At 35.6% G+C, this 19,107-nt stretch overlaps 1 protein-coding gene across 2 annotated transcripts in view; it reads left to right on the top strand.

Moving 5' to 3' along the window:
• Positions 1–19,107, top strand: part of Smarca1 (SWI/SNF related, matrix associated, actin dependent regulator of chromatin, subfamily a, member 1) — an 82,175-nt gene that overhangs the window by 10,263 nt on the left and 52,805 nt on the right. For both annotated transcript variants that reach the window (XM_041646830.1, XM_041646829.1), the window contains exons 6-13: positions 2,769–2,948; positions 5,966–6,121; positions 7,259–7,390; positions 8,382–8,450; positions 13,035–13,144; positions 13,729–13,955; positions 14,926–15,047; positions 18,592–18,744. In XM_041646830.1, the coding sequence (XP_041502764.1) occupies positions 2,769–2,948; positions 5,966–6,121; positions 7,259–7,390; positions 8,382–8,450; positions 13,035–13,144; positions 13,729–13,955; positions 14,926–15,047; positions 18,592–18,744 (1,149 nt within the window). The remainder of the gene's footprint in view (positions 1–2,768; positions 2,949–5,965; positions 6,122–7,258; positions 7,391–8,381; positions 8,451–13,034; positions 13,145–13,728; positions 13,956–14,925; positions 15,048–18,591; positions 18,745–19,107) is intronic.

Here is a 19,107-nt window from a genome sequence, read left to right as displayed (position 1 = left end):
ATGGTTGTGAGCCATCACGTGAGTGCCAGGAATGGAACCCAGGTCCTTTGTCAGAGCAACAAGTGCTCTTCACCTCTGAACTCTGTCTCCTGCCTGCAAAAGAATGTTTATAGTCTACAATTGTTCAAACAACTTCGAGAATATAGCCCTTTGCCCAGCACAAAGATCAACGGAGATTTCCTGAAGTGCTACAACACCTCTTTTTGCTTTTGCTTTTGTTTGCACTTTGGCTTCTAGGAAGCCCAGAGAAAAGTGCAATCTCAAAGGAGTATCTCTTCACCCTTTAAGGTCTGCCCTTGGCGATTTCTTTTTCTTCTTTTCCTTTTCTTCTCTTATGCTTTACCTTCTAGTATAATTTTCCTTGATAACTTTTCATTTCTGTTTTGCCTTTGATTTGTGTTCCATGTTTTTATAATAGGCAACCTGGCGTCTTCTTGGGAATGAGGTAGGATGTATAAACCAAACAACACGTAAATGAACGAATTCATACATGAATGAATGTTTTGTAACTCACATATGGCCTCAGACTAATGGGTTTCAATTCTTTTGCTTTAGCCTTCTGAGTGTTGGGATTCTAGGCATAGCCATGATATTCAGCTTCAGTGTTGAGTCTCCATAAGAGTAGAGTGCCAAGTGACAGTCTTTTGATAAGATAATGAATCATGGTCATGCATGTAAAATAACTGAAAAAGTAAGATCATACATGATGCTAATTGAGTAGATGAGGGGATTATATGAAGGCCCAGATTTGTATTTTAAGATAAAATAATGAAATTAAAGAGAGGACAGAGGGAGTTATAGACCTATTTTACCCAATAATATAATATTTATGGACCTAGGAGCCATATTTTCAATTACTACTCTCCAGAAGGCCAAGTGATGCCGTGCATTCTGTGACATCTAGTCAATCCCATAGGCACTCACTCATCTTTGGATGAGCAGCTATTGGTTGTGTGGCAGAGCATTTTTATAAAAGCAAGAGTCAGTAGCACCTTACAGTTACATTATTCAGTTCAGAGAGCAAAGGCCTTGATTTCTCTCTCACCAGAAGGACCAGGATTATTCACCCCAAGAATTTCTTGGCCACAACCTGTCTAAGACAAATGATCTAAAGATCCTTCAAGAGTGTGCTCATTCCAGACACGTTTTAATTCATCTTATCTTTTATCTTTTATTGTCTTTTATTTAAGTATCTTTTTCTTTTCCTTTCCAGTACTGGAACTTAAACCTAGGGCCTTGTGTGTACTAGACAAGGACTCTATTACCATACTCCACACCAGTCCCTTCTATATATTTTGTTTTGAGTTAAGGTCCCATTATGTTGCTTAAGCTTTTAACTTGTTCCTGCTTCAGCACCCCCGCCCCCCAGTAGCTGAGATTGCAGGTGCATCCCGTCATGTCCAACTTGTTTTAATTAGCAAAAGAGAGGAAGACAGTTTAGAGAATATATGCAATTTACAAAACTAAATTTTTAAATTAAGTCACTAAGTAATTTTAAGTAATAGTAATTCTGCCATCAAGAAATAACCACAGTTGTCATTTAGACATCCTTCTTTTTTAACTTTTCTTCTAGATGTATAGTTGAGCTCATATCGTATGTATAATTTGGCATTTTGACTTCACATTCATATGTACTTTTCATATCATTAAAACAGTTTGTCAAAGGAAGTTTTTACTGCCTAACAGTCTTAAGGAGGTACCACTGTTTCTGCTCACTCTTGTCTTGCTGCTGCCCGTTTGGACTGTTAGCTGTGCGGTATAAATAGAGTTATGATGACAATCTTGTCCTTAGTTTTCCTGTTCCTCTCAGATGGTTCTTACAGGACTCCTGGAAGTGGAATTATCTTCTGAAACATTTTAAGGTTTTGGTGGATATTGGCCATAACAATCCATCTTAAGTGACTTATCAGATAAGATATAGTCCATAAAAGTGGTATTTAGCTTAGATTTATAGAGTGAAGTTATCTGCTTCGTTTAGAGAGAAAGGCAAAAAGCTCCTTAATTATTTAGTGTTTACTTTTACTTGTGAGGCTGGGATCAAACCCAGGGCTTCATGCTAAGCAAGCGCTCTCCACTGAGACACACCCCAACTCTTTATTTTAAAAGAGTGACTTTAAAAGGCTAGCGAGCATACTGCATAGGTACCTTTCCCATGGGCGAGGTGGCAGGCTTGTGGGTGTTTGATATGTTACTTTGAAAAAGCACACTGTGCTTGGAGATCTCTAAGGTCTTTTCTCACCGCAGTGTTCTGTTCCATTTTGATTCCTAAGGTCGTTAAGGGTGTGAGGCGTAAGTAGACAGCCGTGAGTCTCTTGAGATGCGCAGTCTGCATATTTAATGTGCTGAAGTTATGTTGGTGACAATAGGAAAGAAAGGTCACCATCTCAGGAGGTTGTAGAACGAAGTCTACTTTTGTGAAACATACATCTCAAAATTCCCAGTTTTGCACCTACTAGAAGAGATTATGTAATCAGTTCGCTTGCTCCTAAATAGAGTCAACATGTCCTCAATGGAAAGGTAATTTATTACACAATAATTTGACTACAGGTTGTTGGTTCTTTTCCTCCTCACTCACGACAAGTACTGAACTGAAATGGTTTGTGTCTTTCTTCTTTTTTTTTTAAAGTCTCCCCTCTTACTTTTCATTGGTGGAAACCTAATTCCCAATGTGAGACAGGTGGCGAGTATTTTTCCTAATGTTGTTTCTAATAAATTGTTTCCTTTGAAAAGTGTATTTATGTGTTTTTCCCCTTGTGATGATAATGCAGGGTCTTGGGAAGACTTTACAAACCATTGCTTTGCTTGGTTATCTGAAGCACTACAGAAACATTCCTGGACCCCACATGGTTTTAGTTCCAAAGTCTACGTTACACAACTGGATGAATGAATTTAAACGATGGGTTCCGTCTCTCCGTGTTATTTGTTTTGTTGGAGACAAAGAAGTAAGAGTAAGTTGAGAAACAGCTTTAAAAAGGCTGCCAAGAATATCATTTCTAGACTGCAGTTGTACAATATTGCTGTTAAAGACACTATGCCTACTACTACTACTACATAATACTCCAGTTATACTGACTCTGAGCTATGCTCTATTGTATTGTGCACATATTAACCCATTTAGTGACCACATTTGTGAACTGTGTCTACTTTTTAGCTAGTAAATACTATTAGCAACCCCAATTTGTGCTGTTTTGGAGGCAGAAATTGAAATGACTTAAATCTTGCTGTTTGAAGTTTTGGCTTGCGTGGTGCATTCGTCCACACATAGATATCTGTGGCTCCAGAGAACCTTACCATTCTCTGCTTAAACAAGACTTTGTAACATGTCTGTATAGTCTCAGATAATACTAGAAATTTAGATTTTGACAGGGGAGGGAGAGGTATTTAAATTAGCTATTTGTCCAGTTAGGCTGTAGTTATTTTAGAACTGTAGAGTCAATCAAAAAGTAATGAATTATGCAAAAACAAAAAAAGAATAATTTTCTTAGAAAGCATATTATTGAACTTTGTCTTTATTTTGCCCCCAGAGAACATAGTTTAAAATAAAAGTTTATACTATTTTACATATTTAGATAGATGGAGTATCAAGAGACACTCAGTGGAATAGTACCATAATGAATTATGTAATTTAATCATTATCATTTTGCTTGAAGAAAATTTACTTAAATTTATTTAAATTTAGCTTATAAATAATTTAAATATTGAAATACTTAGTTCATAAATTTAGAATCAAAAGGTTGATTCATCCCTAAGCCTATTATTTCTCCATAGCAAATTGGTCACTTAGAACTCATTTGTGGTCATTGCCTTTACTTAATGTAGTACTATTGCTTACAAAATTGCATTTATAAGATACTGATACTTTAGTAAAATTATGTCTTGAAGATTGTAAGTAAAAGAGCAACATATAGGCTTGAGTTTTCATCGTACAATATTTAAACTGTATTTTTATTTTGAGATAGGCTCTCACTATCTATGCCTGGCAGGCCTGAAACTCACTATGTAGACCAGGCTGGCATCAAACTCATCTCTACCTACCTCGGCCTCCAGAGTATTGGGATTAAAAATGTGAGCCATCATGCCCAGTGCATAAAAATGTAATTCGATGGCTTTTAATATGATGCATAGAATCTAAATGTTTCATGAAGTACCGCTGGGCGTGTTAAAGAGAGGGAGAGTGGAGGTACTTTAATTATGGCTGCTCTGCCTCCTGGGAGGTTGGGCTTTTGCTCACTCGAACAATCTCTTAGTCAGGAAAGCCAGTCTGTAAAGTCAGTGTTTTACAAATTGTGAGTCATCATCCATGAATAGGTTGTGGTTTCATCTTAGCAGTGGCAACAGTGTTTTAAAACACCAGGAAGGAATTGCAGAGTAAGTAAACAGAGTTTCATACCACGACAAACAAAAGTATTGCTTTAAGAAATTGTTTAAGTTGTTTTTGGACACACACACTCAAACATCTCTCCATATATTAGGTCACATGTTAAATGCAGCTTATAGTTCATTATTAAAATGTTCATAGCCAGGAATTCACAAACACACAAGTAATTAATGTGCTAAGTTCAGTTCTTAGAGATTGACATTGATGTATCTAAAATTCTAGATGATCATTTGTAGAGCCATTTGAACCCTGGTATTGTATGGGATAGATATATTGACCCTTTCATTTTTATGACTTCCTTAAATAACTTAGGAGGCAAATATTTAATAATGAAAATTTTAATTTCTATAAAGGCATTTGAGTTGTGAAGTTATTAGAGATTATTCTTGATGCTATCTATATAAAGAGAGGTGCTCTTGATCCTGACAGATATAAATCCATCTTGAGGTCTATTTCAATATAGCACATCTTTATCTATCATGGGGGAATCCATATCTAGTGGGCATGGAAACAGATATGTTCTTAATTCCAACGTCACTACTGATTGCACAATTATGAGTGAGTTTTAATGTGCATGATTTTAATACCAACAAAAGGAGAGCTTTTGGGTCATGTGATCTTCAATATTTTATCAAGATATCTAATTATAAGTCTGTTCTACAGTTTCATAAATACTAGATAAGCTAAATAAAAAATAAATACCAGTTTCATGAAACTCTTGAGAAACCATGAAACTGAAACTTCTACTCAGTGAAACAAGGATAAGGTTAGTAGGGATCAATGAGATCTGGTACCCAGCCTGCCCCCAACAATCTTCTAATATTTTAACTTCCTTTTAAAATGTGGTAACTTCTCAGTATATAAAACTGAGGTGGCTACAATGCTATTTTTCTGTCATCTTTGTTAGTCTAGGGAACTGTAAATATTGTTGAATGAATCAAAAATGTGTTTGGTGCATATTTATGAATTAAGAGTTAAAGATGCTTTCTCTCAAGTTGGCCACCATGTTGGTCACTGCCTGTGTAGATTTAAAAACAGTTATAAATGGTCTTTTACTAGCTTCCTTTACTACATAGAGAATATTCCCTTTATGAAACTGCAACCGTAGCCTTATTAAGAACGTCACAAAAATAGTAAGGTGCTTCTGGGGCACCTTACCAAAGTACACAGTTCTTTTCTACTGGGAAATGAAGGAATATATAAAATGTCACCAAAGGTGGGAACTGTTACTATATGTTAAGTACTTTCTATTTGGTAAATAGATTATGTTAGTAGTGTTTGAATCTTTGTAATACTAAGGTGTTCAGTTATTTTGTTCATGTTCTTTTTGGGCCTTTCGTGATATGGAGTGATATTCTGACTCATGTAACATGAGCTTTTGCTTTTTTTAAGTTGATAAATATGTTCTCAACACAGCCAGATTATTGACTACAAAGCTATTTTGGGCCCTGATATCCTTATCTCTCAAATGAACAAACAAAGTATGCTGTATGATGTCTCATATGACTCTTAATATTCTCCATTCAGATGAATTTGGTGATCACCTTGTCAACATAATGTAACAGAGCAAACTTTATTTTGCATTAGGCTGCTTTTATCCGTGATGAAATGATGCCAGGAGAGTGGGATGTGTGTGTGACTTCTTATGAGATGGTAATTAAAGAAAAATCTGTGTTTAAAAAGTTTCATTGGAGATACTTAGTCATTGATGAAGCTCACAGAATAAAAAATGAAAAATCTAAGGTAAGTTCTCAATATCTTCATTCAAATTTTCATTTACTTAGTAGGCTTGCTTGTCCACTTTTCAGTGTTTAAAATAGAAACAAAGTGCTAGAAGATTGTGGTTTTATTCACAGAATGTGAATGACAATATTTTTTAAAGTGCCCATAAAGAATAAATTATTGACTATAGGACCAAAAAAGGTTGAGGACAGATTTCAAATGCAAATTAGGTATTGCAAGCTCTTCTGTTGTAGCCTAACTCTGCCATGCTACATTAGTTTAATATTGCTGAGAATATTTGGTGTACAGATATCATTAGCATTGACTTATTTTTTTATTGAGCAATTGCTTACCTTATGTGTATTCCTATGGATTAGAAAAAGGAATTTCCTGGAATTATCTGACTTGTGTGAATTAGAGTCTGGTGTTAACATTGAAAAATATCAATCATTTGTTGCCATTCAACTTCGACAGTAGGAAAACTTCACTTATAATGATGAACCTCTCTTTGGATCACTGGGCTACTTTGGGAGAAACAGGGACAGAACTGGAGCAAAACCACCAGGTGGAGCATACTAATTTCACATTGGAACTAATCCTTGATAAGAGGATGCATGTTAAAGCATAATTGCTTCATTAAGAGCATTATGAAAATAGGAATTTTTCTAAGATTACTGATTTTTATGTCTTTGTCATATTTTTTTGTGGTCTTAAACTTGAAATATTAATACATAGTACCAGGAAAAAAAAATGAGTTCAATTCCGGTGCTGAATAATTGTGGCCAGGCCAAGTTGGAGCTTAGCTATGCATGTAGATGAACCACATGGTTGATGGGGAGTTTTTGTGGCATGATGTGGTAGCTTGGATTCTATGGAAGACGTTTGACTTTCTGAGACCCAAAATGGAAAAACTAAAATGTTTCATGGTGGGGGAGGGATCTCAGATATAAATATGATTTGTATTCTTTCAAGTGTGGAAATGTCTAGGATATTATAGTGTGCAATGCCACCTGAACTAGTGTACTTTTCCATAGGAAGTAAAATTTCAAGTCTTAGTGTATCACAAATGTATTGAGTGAAGTATATAACCGAATGCTGAGCATTCTAAAAAACAAAACAATGCTTATGTAACTACTATATATATATATATTTTTTTAGCTTTCAGAGATTGTTCGTGAGTTCAAGTCCACTAATCGCTTACTTCTAACTGGGACACCTTTGCAGAATAACCTGCATGAACTCTGGGCTTTACTTAACTTTTTATTGCCGGATGTCTTTAATTCTGCAGATGTAAGTTTAGAATAGAGTATTTATGTGAGGGGTAGTGGTGCTCGCGGTTGAAACCAGGGTATTTAGCTGATGCTTTACTACTGATCTCCAATCCCAGTTCCAAATCATAATACTCCTTCCCTCCCTCCCTCCCTCCCTCCCTCCCTCCCTCCCTCCCTCCCTCCCTCCCTTTCTGTCCTCCCTCCCTCCTTCCCTCCCTCCCCCCTCCCTTTCTGCCCTTCCTCCTTCCCTTCCTCTCACTCCTTTGTTAGTATTGTTTGCTGTGTGTGCATAATGTGTGTATGTGTGGAGATTAGAGAATAGCTTGATCAAGTCACTTTTCTCCTTGTACCTTTATGTGTGTTCACAGATACAACTCATATTGTCATGCTGACCCTGTGAGTCATCTGTTTTCAAAGTAGAGAAAATAGATTAAAATTTATACCTTTTCCATTTGTGATTCTTCATTTGTGTGTTTTAGTTTTTTTCAAGAATAAGAAAGTCCCCAAATTTTAGAGTAATCATATTTTGGGAAATAGTGTATTTCTATTCTTTCTGATTATTCTGTCCATTATTTTGCCTATATCACATTGTTACCACACTTATAGGATAGATTGAGTTTAGAGTAGTATGTTCAACCTTTTCATTAATTTGAGAGACGTATTATTTTTTCATTATTATCAACACATTTTATGAGATCAGCAGATTGAACAGAGTGATTTAAGAATTTTAAGGCTTTTTTTTAAAAAAAATCCTAGTCCTCTTAACTAGACATTACTAGATAGAATGTGGTATGATATAGTGCTCCTTTTGATTGCCATTAAAATTTTGTCAACATTTGCAATAATTTTCACCTATTATAAAACTAAAAAGTAGGACTATCATTATAAAATATTTTGAAAGTCCTTTTAAAGTGAATTATTTCTACATTGGTTGTATACAAATGTATAGAGTATTGAGTTTATTTTTAAAAAATGTGTGTACTTATTCTAGAATTTTCACCCCTCCACAGGACTTTGATTCTTGGTTTGACACTAAAAATTGCCTTGGTGATCAAAAGCTTGTGGAAAGACTCCATGCAGTAAGTAATAGTAGTCAAAAAGTCAATAAGAAATTTAATGGAATATAATTGAACACTAAAATAGAATCTGAACTTGCAGGCTGCAAGTTTGCCTCAGTCTCATTGCTTCTCCCTTGTAGTCCTTTTAAGAAATCCGTGGTCAGCAAAGCTCTCTTTGGCCTCTCCAGTTAACTTTTTCTTTTGGTCTCCACAATCCTATGGTCCTTCCTTGTGGGGCCTCTTTACTCTTTAATACCCCTCAAGTCCTCCAGATGGCATCAGTATTCGTCTTGTTGCCCTGTGAGCCTTCTGAGTCACTGCTGCTGCGCTGTATGTATAAACCTCTGCTCTAGAGTTCTGAGCCCTCTCTCAGTTCCATCTTCCACATGCCGTCTTCTTTGTCATCTGTTTATCTCCAGTTGATGTCCCATATTTATTGGTCAACATTTTCCAATCTTTGATAAACACTTAGATCCCTGTGTTACTCATCCTATTTCTTCTGTAATATGACAGAGACCTCCAGTCCCCAGATCCCTACTCCAGTGTATCAATCTGAAAAACCATTTTCTATCATTTGGATCACTCTTTTGCTAGTACTGTCAAGCCCTTTTGCATCCCTATTCCTCTGCCACACCTGCCCTGACAACTCCAAACTGGAGTAAAGTAATGCTCTCTGTCTTCTGGGTTTCAGTTTTGCTGTTGTCCTGTGTGAGCATAGTGAGCATTTTTGTTGTACTGAGACTGCTCAATACTGATAAAGACAATTCTACAACTCTACAGGTGGGAACGACTATAATTTCATGTTCTCTAGGATAAGCTGGAAATTCATGATACTGACCCCCTCAACATAACCTTCTACAGCCTTCTTTCCCTTTTCTTCTAACAAATGATTCAGATCTCCCCAACCTCAAGACTTCCATCTCAGATGTCTCTTGCCCTCCAACCTCGAGTCTTCTATCTCAGGTGTCTCTTGCCCTCTATATCTCTCAGGAGGTAGCACTATTCTCTTCTGAATGACAAAGTGGAAGTCATTAGGTAGGAATTCATTAATATAGGTTTGTCTTCCAAAGCTCTGTACATTCTGGTAAATCAGCTGCCTGAATGGAAGCATTATCTTTTCTCTGCTCAATGGCAAATTCTTCCATGTGAACTCTGGATATCATCATTTTTTCTTTTTCTTATGGACTTTACCCCATGGTTTATTTTTATAACTGATTAAAGTTTTTACTTATCCATCTGTATTGTCTCCTTTCCCTCAATACATAAACATGTGCACGTAGATATCTTGTGGTCCTGGAGAAGATGTTTCTGAGTTATAAAGGATAGCAAATGGATAACAGCCCTTTGTGCAAGGGCTCTGATTTTCCAAACCCATATCTACCTGTTGTAATACACACACACACACACACACACAGAGAGAGAGAGAGAGAGAGAGAGAGAGAGAGAGAGAGAGAGAGGAGAGAAAGCCATCTATAATCTCTCTCTACCTACCTAGCATCTATCTATCTATCTATCTATCTATCTATCTATCTATCTATCTATCTATCTATCCATCTGCCCATCCATCTGTCTGTCTATCATCTGTTCATCTGTGGGAGGTCACTGTAGAATTTACATCTGTCAGGAAAAAGGATCTAGGCAAGGGAAAAATGAAACTTGGTTCAGCTTTATTGGTGCTAAGCCAAGACTTCTTGTTTATTTTTGCCATATTTAAGCATAACACAATTTTTGGAAAGTTTTTTTTCTATAGCAATTAACTCAGCCCCGTGAGTACAGCAACACTTAAGACATGTTTACATTGGGCTCTTTGCAAAATCCATATGGCCTTGCCTGTAAGACGGGTTCTTGTTGACTTAGAAACTATGCTTTAGGATAAGCACGTAGGGAGAATGACTGATGTAAACATAATCCCCATGGGAGTGAGGATTTGGTCTGGCCCTGAGATAACACAGAAGTCACTTAGGCTGTTATAATGTACAAATGACATCTCTTACAAGAATGAGTTTTATGGCCTAGAAGTAATGTTCAAGGTTTTAGGGGGAAAAAGTCTGGGATAAGTAAAGCATAAATTCTGGAAGATAGGGGCAGAGTCTGGCTCCTCAGGCTGCAAAGGATTACCAGATTGTAAACTACATCCATTCCCAGCATTCTAGAAGAAGGATAGCTTAAACATCTCTTTCCTTAGAAGGATGCCTGTGACTTTAACTTTCCTGGCTTCTCCAGTGTTTATCTGTGTATACATGCACTTTTTTGCCCTATCCATCCCTGTACCCATCCATCCATCAGTGCCCCTCATCTTTGGGTACTTAGCTTTGATTTTCCTTTCTTGACAGCTAACCTTCTTGAAAGAGTAGTTTACTTCTACACCTTCAGTGCCTAACCTCCTAAACTTACTCATAAACCCACTGATCATTGATATCTCTCCATTCCATATGAGTGTAACCCATTTTTACACAGTTTTCAGTGACATTTCAGTTGCTAAATTCAGGATATACCAGTTTACTTCTCATAACTATCTTGTAAAATCTATATAGTACCTTTTCTTTGTCTATCATTTTGACTTCTATCATTTCAGTTATCCAAAATCATAGTTTAAAAATATAGAAAATATAGAAATAAAGACAATAATTAATTTCTATGCATGAACTACCACTAGTTTCCATACCAGTCTTGGAAGTGAGTATCATTATGCTTAATATAAAATACTTCCTTTTGTTGAAAGAGAATATATTTATATAACTTATATTGCTGTATTATAATGTTTGTTATATTTTGTTATTATTATTATTTTACCATATTTCTGTGTGGGATTTATAAATTAAAGTTATCACATATATATGACATCATATTATATATAGAATTCTATATAACTTGTTATTTTGAGAATCTTCTAAGAATTTTGGACTCTGTTTCCAGTAGGACAACTGGTAACTACTGACCTTTAACTTTCTACTGTATTCTGAGGTTTTCTTTTTTTGCCTCAAAGTCTTACAGATAGCTTAAATGCTTAATAAACTTTTAGATAAGTTTAAGATGCTCAAGCTGGAAACCAGCAGTCTTATTATCTCTTATAGATATCTAATAATAATGGCTGAAGTTTATTGCATGTCCACCACAAATAATCTTTATACATGAACAACCACAAATTTCTATAGCACCTTTGGAAATAGGTATTATTTTAAATGCATAATACTTATATTTATACCATAAATATACATGCTGAAATATTTTTAGATAAATGAAGAAATAAAATTGAAAAAATTATTGTCTGAGTATTTAATTCTGCTTCTACTTCTTAAAATAGTGACTGGTGAACTTACTGAACTTTTAATAATCATATTCAGCCAGGTGGTGATGACACACACCTTTAATCTCAGCACTCAGGGGACAGAGGCAGGAGGATCTCTGAGTTAGAGGCTAGCCTGGTCTACAGAGTGAGTCCCATGACAGAGGAACTCTGTTGAAAACCCCAAAAGTCAAAACCAAACTAGAACAAACAAACAAACAAAAACCAATAAAAAAGAAATAATCATATGAGAGATAGCTCAGCAGTTAAGAACACTTTTGGTTCTTAGGTAGAGAGAACTTGATTCAGTTCCCTACATGGTATCTAACAACTGTGCATAGCTTCATTTCCAGGGGATATGATGCCCCATTCTGGCCTCCATGGGCACCAGGCACACACATGTTGCAATACTATACATGTAGACAAAACACACATATTAAAATAAGATAAATAAATCTGAAAAAATTGAGAAAAGAACCCTTCAGCGATTTATTCTAAGGTTTTAACTACTGCCTGTAAAGATAATGGTGCAGTATGTGACAACATTGTTGGCAGGTACTCCATGAATTGGAACACCATTATTTTCTTGTGACAAAAACCTGTGTTTCCTGTATACACTAATTACCTTTTATATCTATTCATTCATGTCTTTAAAAAAATTGAATTCTTTTCTTCTTATTCATTTATATAATTATTTTAAATGACACAAATTTAAATTTTATTTGGAGGGAACTTAAACTGAAACTCTCATTTCCTATTTTCCCTAGGTTAAAACATCTTGTATTAAAAGCAGTATTTAAAACAAGAATTCTTTGATTATTCCGTAGACAATGGTCTTGTCTTCATTTTTAGTTTCATTTCTCCTGTCACACCAGCAGCGTTTAATTCTCCTCTCTCTTGTTTAGAGGGTCTGGGAACTGAACCTAGAGTCTTATGACTGCTGGACATTCACTCTTGTTTTTTTCCTGCCCCAGCCTCCATTCTGACTTTTTTCTTTCAAGACAGGGTTTCTCTGTTTAACAACCCTGACTGTCCTGAAACTTATCTGTAGAGCAGGCTGGCCTTGAGCTCACAGACATCTGCCTGATTCTGCCTTCTTAGTGCTGGGACTAAAGGTGTGCACCATTTCCATTTTTTAAGGAGTCATTTTTTGGTTGTTATTTACTGAGAAGTTAGGCAACTGTTGGTGTTTGTTATTGTTGGCGTTTGTTAGAGTATGTATTAGGATGAAAGTTTTAACAGTTGAATAGCATTAATGAAATACACAGTTTGAAATTGTAAATGCTTTATGTGTTTTTATAGTAATCATTGCTTTTTAGGTTTTAAAACCATTTCTGTTACGCCGTATAAAAACTGATGTAGAGAAGAGTCTGCCTCCTAAAAAGGAAATAAAGATTTACTTGGGACTGAGTAAAATGCAACGGGAATGGTGAGATATTTTATATTCACTAACATTTATTTATATATAAGAATTTATTAAAAATCACTTTTGCTGGTTGTTCAGCATGACGATTATGTTTTATTTAAATGGCAAGTTGTGCCATTTAAATATTCTGTTTGAAAACCGTTGTGTTTATTTGAAATGGAAGTTGAGATTGCTTTTAGCTCCAACTTGAATATAGCTCAAACGAGTCAAAGTTCACTGTAAACTTTCAGTAAATATTTTAGTAAATGGATAATTGTCAGATGTAGTTGCTGGTAGTTGATAATTTCTAGTAATGGGTATAGTATATGGACATAGGACCATAAGCAACATAAGTAAGATACAAAACAAAATGTTCAAATCATTAACTTCTTGTTTTTTCAGGTCATATTTTCTTTCAAATCAAAAACCTTTTTTGATCTTTTGGCATTGAACCTGGGGCACTGTGCATGTTAGACGTGCATTGTACCATTGAATGATACCTCCAGCCCTCAAACCATGCGTGCTTTTATCTACTATATTCCTAGTGGGACATTTATTCATGGCATTAAGTGTTCTTAAAATTGATTAATTATAGTTTAACATTTTAGGTATACAAAAATTCTGATGAAAGATATCGATATTTTAAACTCTTCTGGCAAGATGGACAAGATGCGACTCTTGAATATTCTGATGCAGCTCCGAAAGTGTTGCAATCATCCTTATCTATTTGATGGGGCAGAGCCTGGCCCACCTTATACGACAGATGAGCACATTGTCAGCAATAGTGGTAAAATGGTAGCTCTGGATAAACTGTTGGCGAGAATTAAAGAACAGGGTGAGTGAGGGATTTTTCAACTAGCTTAGTGTGGGATAAATTCCCAATAATGGTTTGTGTATGAATAAAATGTTTTGCATTCACCCACCTATTTGGCTAGTAGACATTGTGGAGTACTTACTGTTTGTCAGGAATTGTCCCGCAGGCTAGGCATGCAAAGATGAATATGACAATGACTTTGCCTTGGAGAAGCTGGCAGTGTAGTGAGGAAGAGGAGCTGCAATTCATTGTACGGAGAGCACTTCCTTGTGCTGTTGAGAAACTGAGGTTTGGGATTGTCTTCCCAGTGGTGATGTTTGAAGTGAAGGCTGGGGAATGTGGGTAGGAGTGAGCTCTTGGTAATGGGAGGGGAATGCTTTTCTAGGGCAATGCAACAGGTGTGAAAGGGAACACAGCAGAGGAGTTTATGGTGTGGAGGTAGAATGGCATTTGGTGAATTTGGTAAGGAGCATGGAACGTCTTTAAAACCATACTTCAAAAAGTCTTCAGACTTCTATTTTGGATGCAGAGGAGTTAGAGAAGACAGTGGCAGGAAGTAACATGAGCAGAATTGTATGTTAGGAAGATAAGGTTGGAAGCACTTTGTGGGAGTTCTACTGGGGATGAGAGAGTAAAAGCAGGAGACGAGGTGGAAGACAGTTGCAGTAGTAGTTCAGTGAGAGATTAAGTGGACCATTGAAGATCCTAGTCCTAAGGAAAGGCAGAATCTGTGGTAAGATTTTGAAGACCTACTGAAAACCTTGTAGTTCAACAAGCACATAATTTTGTATAACATTCTTTGTCTTTTTTGTGTGATTGTGTGTTCATGTGTCATATTATTTAGATTGTTTATGATGCTTTATTTTGTTTCTGGCTTTCAAGCTAGCTAAAATTGCTAGCATATATTAATTGCACAAAGATGATGTGTTTCATTATGGCATTTTCATACTTTACACAAGTCATGTAATTGTTTTCTGGTGAAATCTTTTAGGGTCAAGAGTTCTCATTTTCAGCCAGATGACTCGCCTGCTAGACATTTTGGAGGATTATTGTATGTGGCGTGGCTATGAGTATTGTCGACTAGATGGACAAACCCCACATGAAGAAAGAGAGGTGAGGACAAGAAAATAAAGCAAGGTTTTAAAAGATCAGAACTTAGTTTTAGAATAATTTTCTTTACCTATTTGTTTTAAATGTTAGTCTGGTCTACTTCTAGGTGGTACTGAATTTCTCACTGCCATCATGGTATTTCTTCCATATTTATCTTCCATTCCACCATTTCCCCCCCAAATCATCCCAAGCTCTTCAAGGATATTCTTTCCTAAGAACACTGTCTGATTCCATCCTCATCTCTTTTAGCCACTGCCCCATTGATTCCTGTCTCTCAACTTACCCTTTGACTTCTGATGTTGTGTTATTTTCTTGATTTGTTTCCTGCTGTAGACCCTTGGCATTTATGGAGTTTAATGGCGGATATTTTGCTGGTTTATGATGAACTAACTTTAATATTGACTTAAGAAGCAGTCTTGACTGTGGTGGGTTTTGTAAAAATGAAGTTATAACAAAGTAGGTGTAGGTACTTATGAGTTTGGGATTTTAGGACACCAAAATGTTGGTTTGTGAGCATGAGTAAGTACATGTACCCAATGTCTTCCTCAGATTTGGAAATTCTTTTTTTTTTAAATTTTTTTTTTAGTGTCTCTGTAATTTTTTTTTAAAGATTTATTTATTAAGCATCCAATGTACTGCTGGCAAGGAAGGCACCAGTTCTCATTACAGATGGTTGTGAGCCACCATGTGGTTCCTGGGAATTGAACTTGGAACCTCTGGAAGAGCAGCCAGTACTCTTATCCTCTGAGCCATCTCTCCAGCCCAGATTTGGAAATTCTTGAAAGTCTTTATTATTATTATCCATCACAAATGTCATCGGTCAAAGGCATTTTTAACCCACTATTTCACTTTGTTGACAGCTTTACTAATTCTTTCTCTCTTTTATGTGATCCTTTAGGTCTCTGTCTTTGATTTCTTCTTTAAGTCAATACTCATGCTCTGGGCAAAAGAACAAAATTTTATGGTACAGTAGAAACTACACAGAACTCGGTTTGAAGGCCTGACTTTTAGTATTAACTCCACCACTTTCATTGAATTCTGAAAGCTTCAGTATCTTTAATATCATAATGATAAAATTAATACTAAATGTTTCTTCCTGGTGACATTGTGAAGACTGGTGGATATAATAGGTGCAAACAAACAGTTTAAAAATACACAGTACATTATATATTGTGTGCCACAGGTCTTTGTATATGTTCAGGGCATCTTCTTAGGCTGTGGGAATCTCAGCCCGTGTTCTTCTTTTTCCATTGAAACAGTTTTCTGTCTCTTATTCGCGCCCTTATTGAAGCCTGGGTATCACATAGTATAATGTTGCCAACAGCTCAAAGACCTCTTTGTTAAGGGCCTTTGGCTGGCTACCTATTGAAACAATTGCCATAACTTTTACACATAAAAAATGTTTAAATGCTTCAATTATTTCCCACCTTATAGTTTGAAGTCCTCTAAGACAGTGACTTGAAGCTTTTGTTGGCTGAGTTCTGAGAACCTATTTATTAAGTATAGCACCTTTAATACTGTTCAAGATGATTGAGATTGACTCTTCTTGCTAGAATGGAGAAGAACCAGACAGAATTTAGTAGGCATTATCTCACCTCAAAATGCCAGTTGTGTCACTTCTGACCTATCTCCCTGCTCATTACTAGTGATATAGAAATAAATCTTCTTCTCCTTCTTCTTCTCTCCAAATATTGTTTTCCTTTCAAAGATTTTGAATTACATGCATCAAATATGATACAAAGAGGTCAGAGCCATTCTTTCTTTTCCCTGGGAGAGGCCCTGTTTATATAATAATTTCAAGTCTTTTCCTAATACATTTGATTCTTTGTCTATCAGCAATAGTGATCCCCCTTAATAATTCTGGCATTTGCTCTTTCCCTATGGATAAATAAGCTAGTTAGGCCTCTGGTCATCCTCTGACGTAAGTGGCCTCACTTTTACAGGGAAAGGGATTAACTTTTATCAAGCAGCTACTATAAGCCAGGCACCTTAAAGTTCCAAATGATCCCAGTAGTCTGGATAAGGTGCTGATAGGATTTTTGCCACACAAAATTGTGTCAGAGACGGTAAAGGCTCATGTCTCAGATAGATATACATGGCTGAGTTATGCTTCACTCCCAGGTTTTTGCTATTTCCTCTACACCATGGTGTCTATCACCAATCTTATTGTATTCTACACTGTACAGTTTCATGCTCTACCGACTGTGGTAATGCTAGTCACCTTATCTGCCTCGAGCTTAGACCATATGTGTCTACTGAATTAACATGTGCATTTTGTGACTATATAAGTAATATATGAGTACTGAGGGAGATTTGCAAAATCAGTTTTCTCTGGGAAATCTTTACGGGAAATAATATGTAAGAAATTGATATCATACTACATAATACATACATACATATATATAGTGTATATAATATATATTATATATATCAGTATTCTGGTACTTTTAATCAGGATTATATTGCGCTTTGTTAGTATAAATAATCATTATAAATAGTTTTAGGAAAATATTTAACCTTAATGATGTAGTACTCTATGTAATGTGTCCTCTTGTTGTTAATGGTTTAGGTTGTTTCCAAGTTTTCACTGTTGTAAATAATGCTACAGTGAAAGTCCTTATACATAAATCTTGTGCACATCTCTCATTATTTCCTTAGGATAAGTTCCTGGAAGTGGAATTACTGGGTCAAAGGGTATGACCATTATTAAGGCTCTTGGTGCATGTTGCCAAATTGCTTTCCAGAAAGATTGTTCCAATTTACACCCCCAGAAGCAATATCCCTCTGCTCCCTCATCAACATTGAGTATTATCCTTTTTTATCCTTAAAAATGTCATTATATTATTTGTTTGCATCTATTTTATTACTAGTGAGAGATGAACATTATTCTTGCTTTATATATATGTATATATATACACATATATGTATTCTGTAAATTGAAGTTGTTCACTTTTCAGGTTCCTTTTTCTTCTGGTCAGCATTTTCCTAATTAATTTCTATCAGGTCTTTGTAGAGAGGATGTTAACAATACATTAATTTCTAGGTTTCTTTACTAAATATTCCTGAACATGTTATTCTGATTTTTCTGATTATTTACCAATTTTACCTTTGTCATAGTAGTGATATTGATCATCTTACTGTCCTTTGCATTTCTCAACTTTTCTCTCTCTTGATTGACCTTACCCACACCTTGTTTATCAGGCCTTGGAATGATATTGATGTTTCTATCATTTTACTCAAAGTTATATTTCACTTGTTAATCAATTAGAACACTTTTACTATTATTTTCAAAGAATGCAAATGAATTATTATTTGATCAGTTAAACTTGTTTGTATGATTGCTCTCTGTCTCTATTGGATAACATTTTCAAACTCTTTTAGAAAAACCTATTTTATCCAGCTGCTTACACAGTATAGCTTTGAAGAATATTATAAAGCATTAGGTTATGGAGAATATTACATATTAAGTATACAAGTATTTTCTGTTTCTTAAGATTTGGAATGTAATCCATTTTCTCTTTTTATATTCCTGTGTTAATTTAAAAAGGGAGCGATAGAGGCCTTCAATGCTCCTAATAGCAGCAAATTCATCTTTATGCTGAGTACAAGGGCTGGAGGTCTTGGAATTAACTTGGCAAGTGCTGATGTGGTTATCCTATATGATTCAGACTGGAATCCACAGGTTGATCTACAAGCTATGGTTAGTAATGTTTAACAATCCCAGGAAATTACTGAAGCTCAGAATACTATTGTTTATATAGCACAAAGTTAATGAATGATTAAAGTGTATGATTTTGGAGAAATTTCATAGAAGTCAGAATTAAAGTTGCTCATTTAATTGCAAAGACAAAAAAAATGAAAACCAGCATATATATCTCAAATATAAGTGCAAAACTTAAATGCCTATATTTTTGCTTTTATCATAGAATAGAGATATCAGCTTTTTCCTATTCTTGAGTATTGAGGAGGCTTCCTTAGTTTGTTTTAATAAGAAGGATTAACAAGAAATCTCATTATTTTTTGTAACAAATATATATTAAAGTCTTTAGGCTAGGTGTGGTGG

Source organism: Microtus oregoni, unplaced genomic scaffold (genome assembly GCF_018167655.1).
Source record: "Microtus oregoni isolate MIOR12 unplaced genomic scaffold, Mior012 000146F_ref0000122, whole genome shotgun sequence".
Classification (NCBI taxonomy): Eukaryota; Metazoa; Chordata; class Mammalia; order Rodentia; family Cricetidae; genus Microtus; species Microtus oregoni.
Note: the sequence above shows the minus strand (reverse complement) of the source record. Positions and strands in the feature narration are given on the sequence as shown.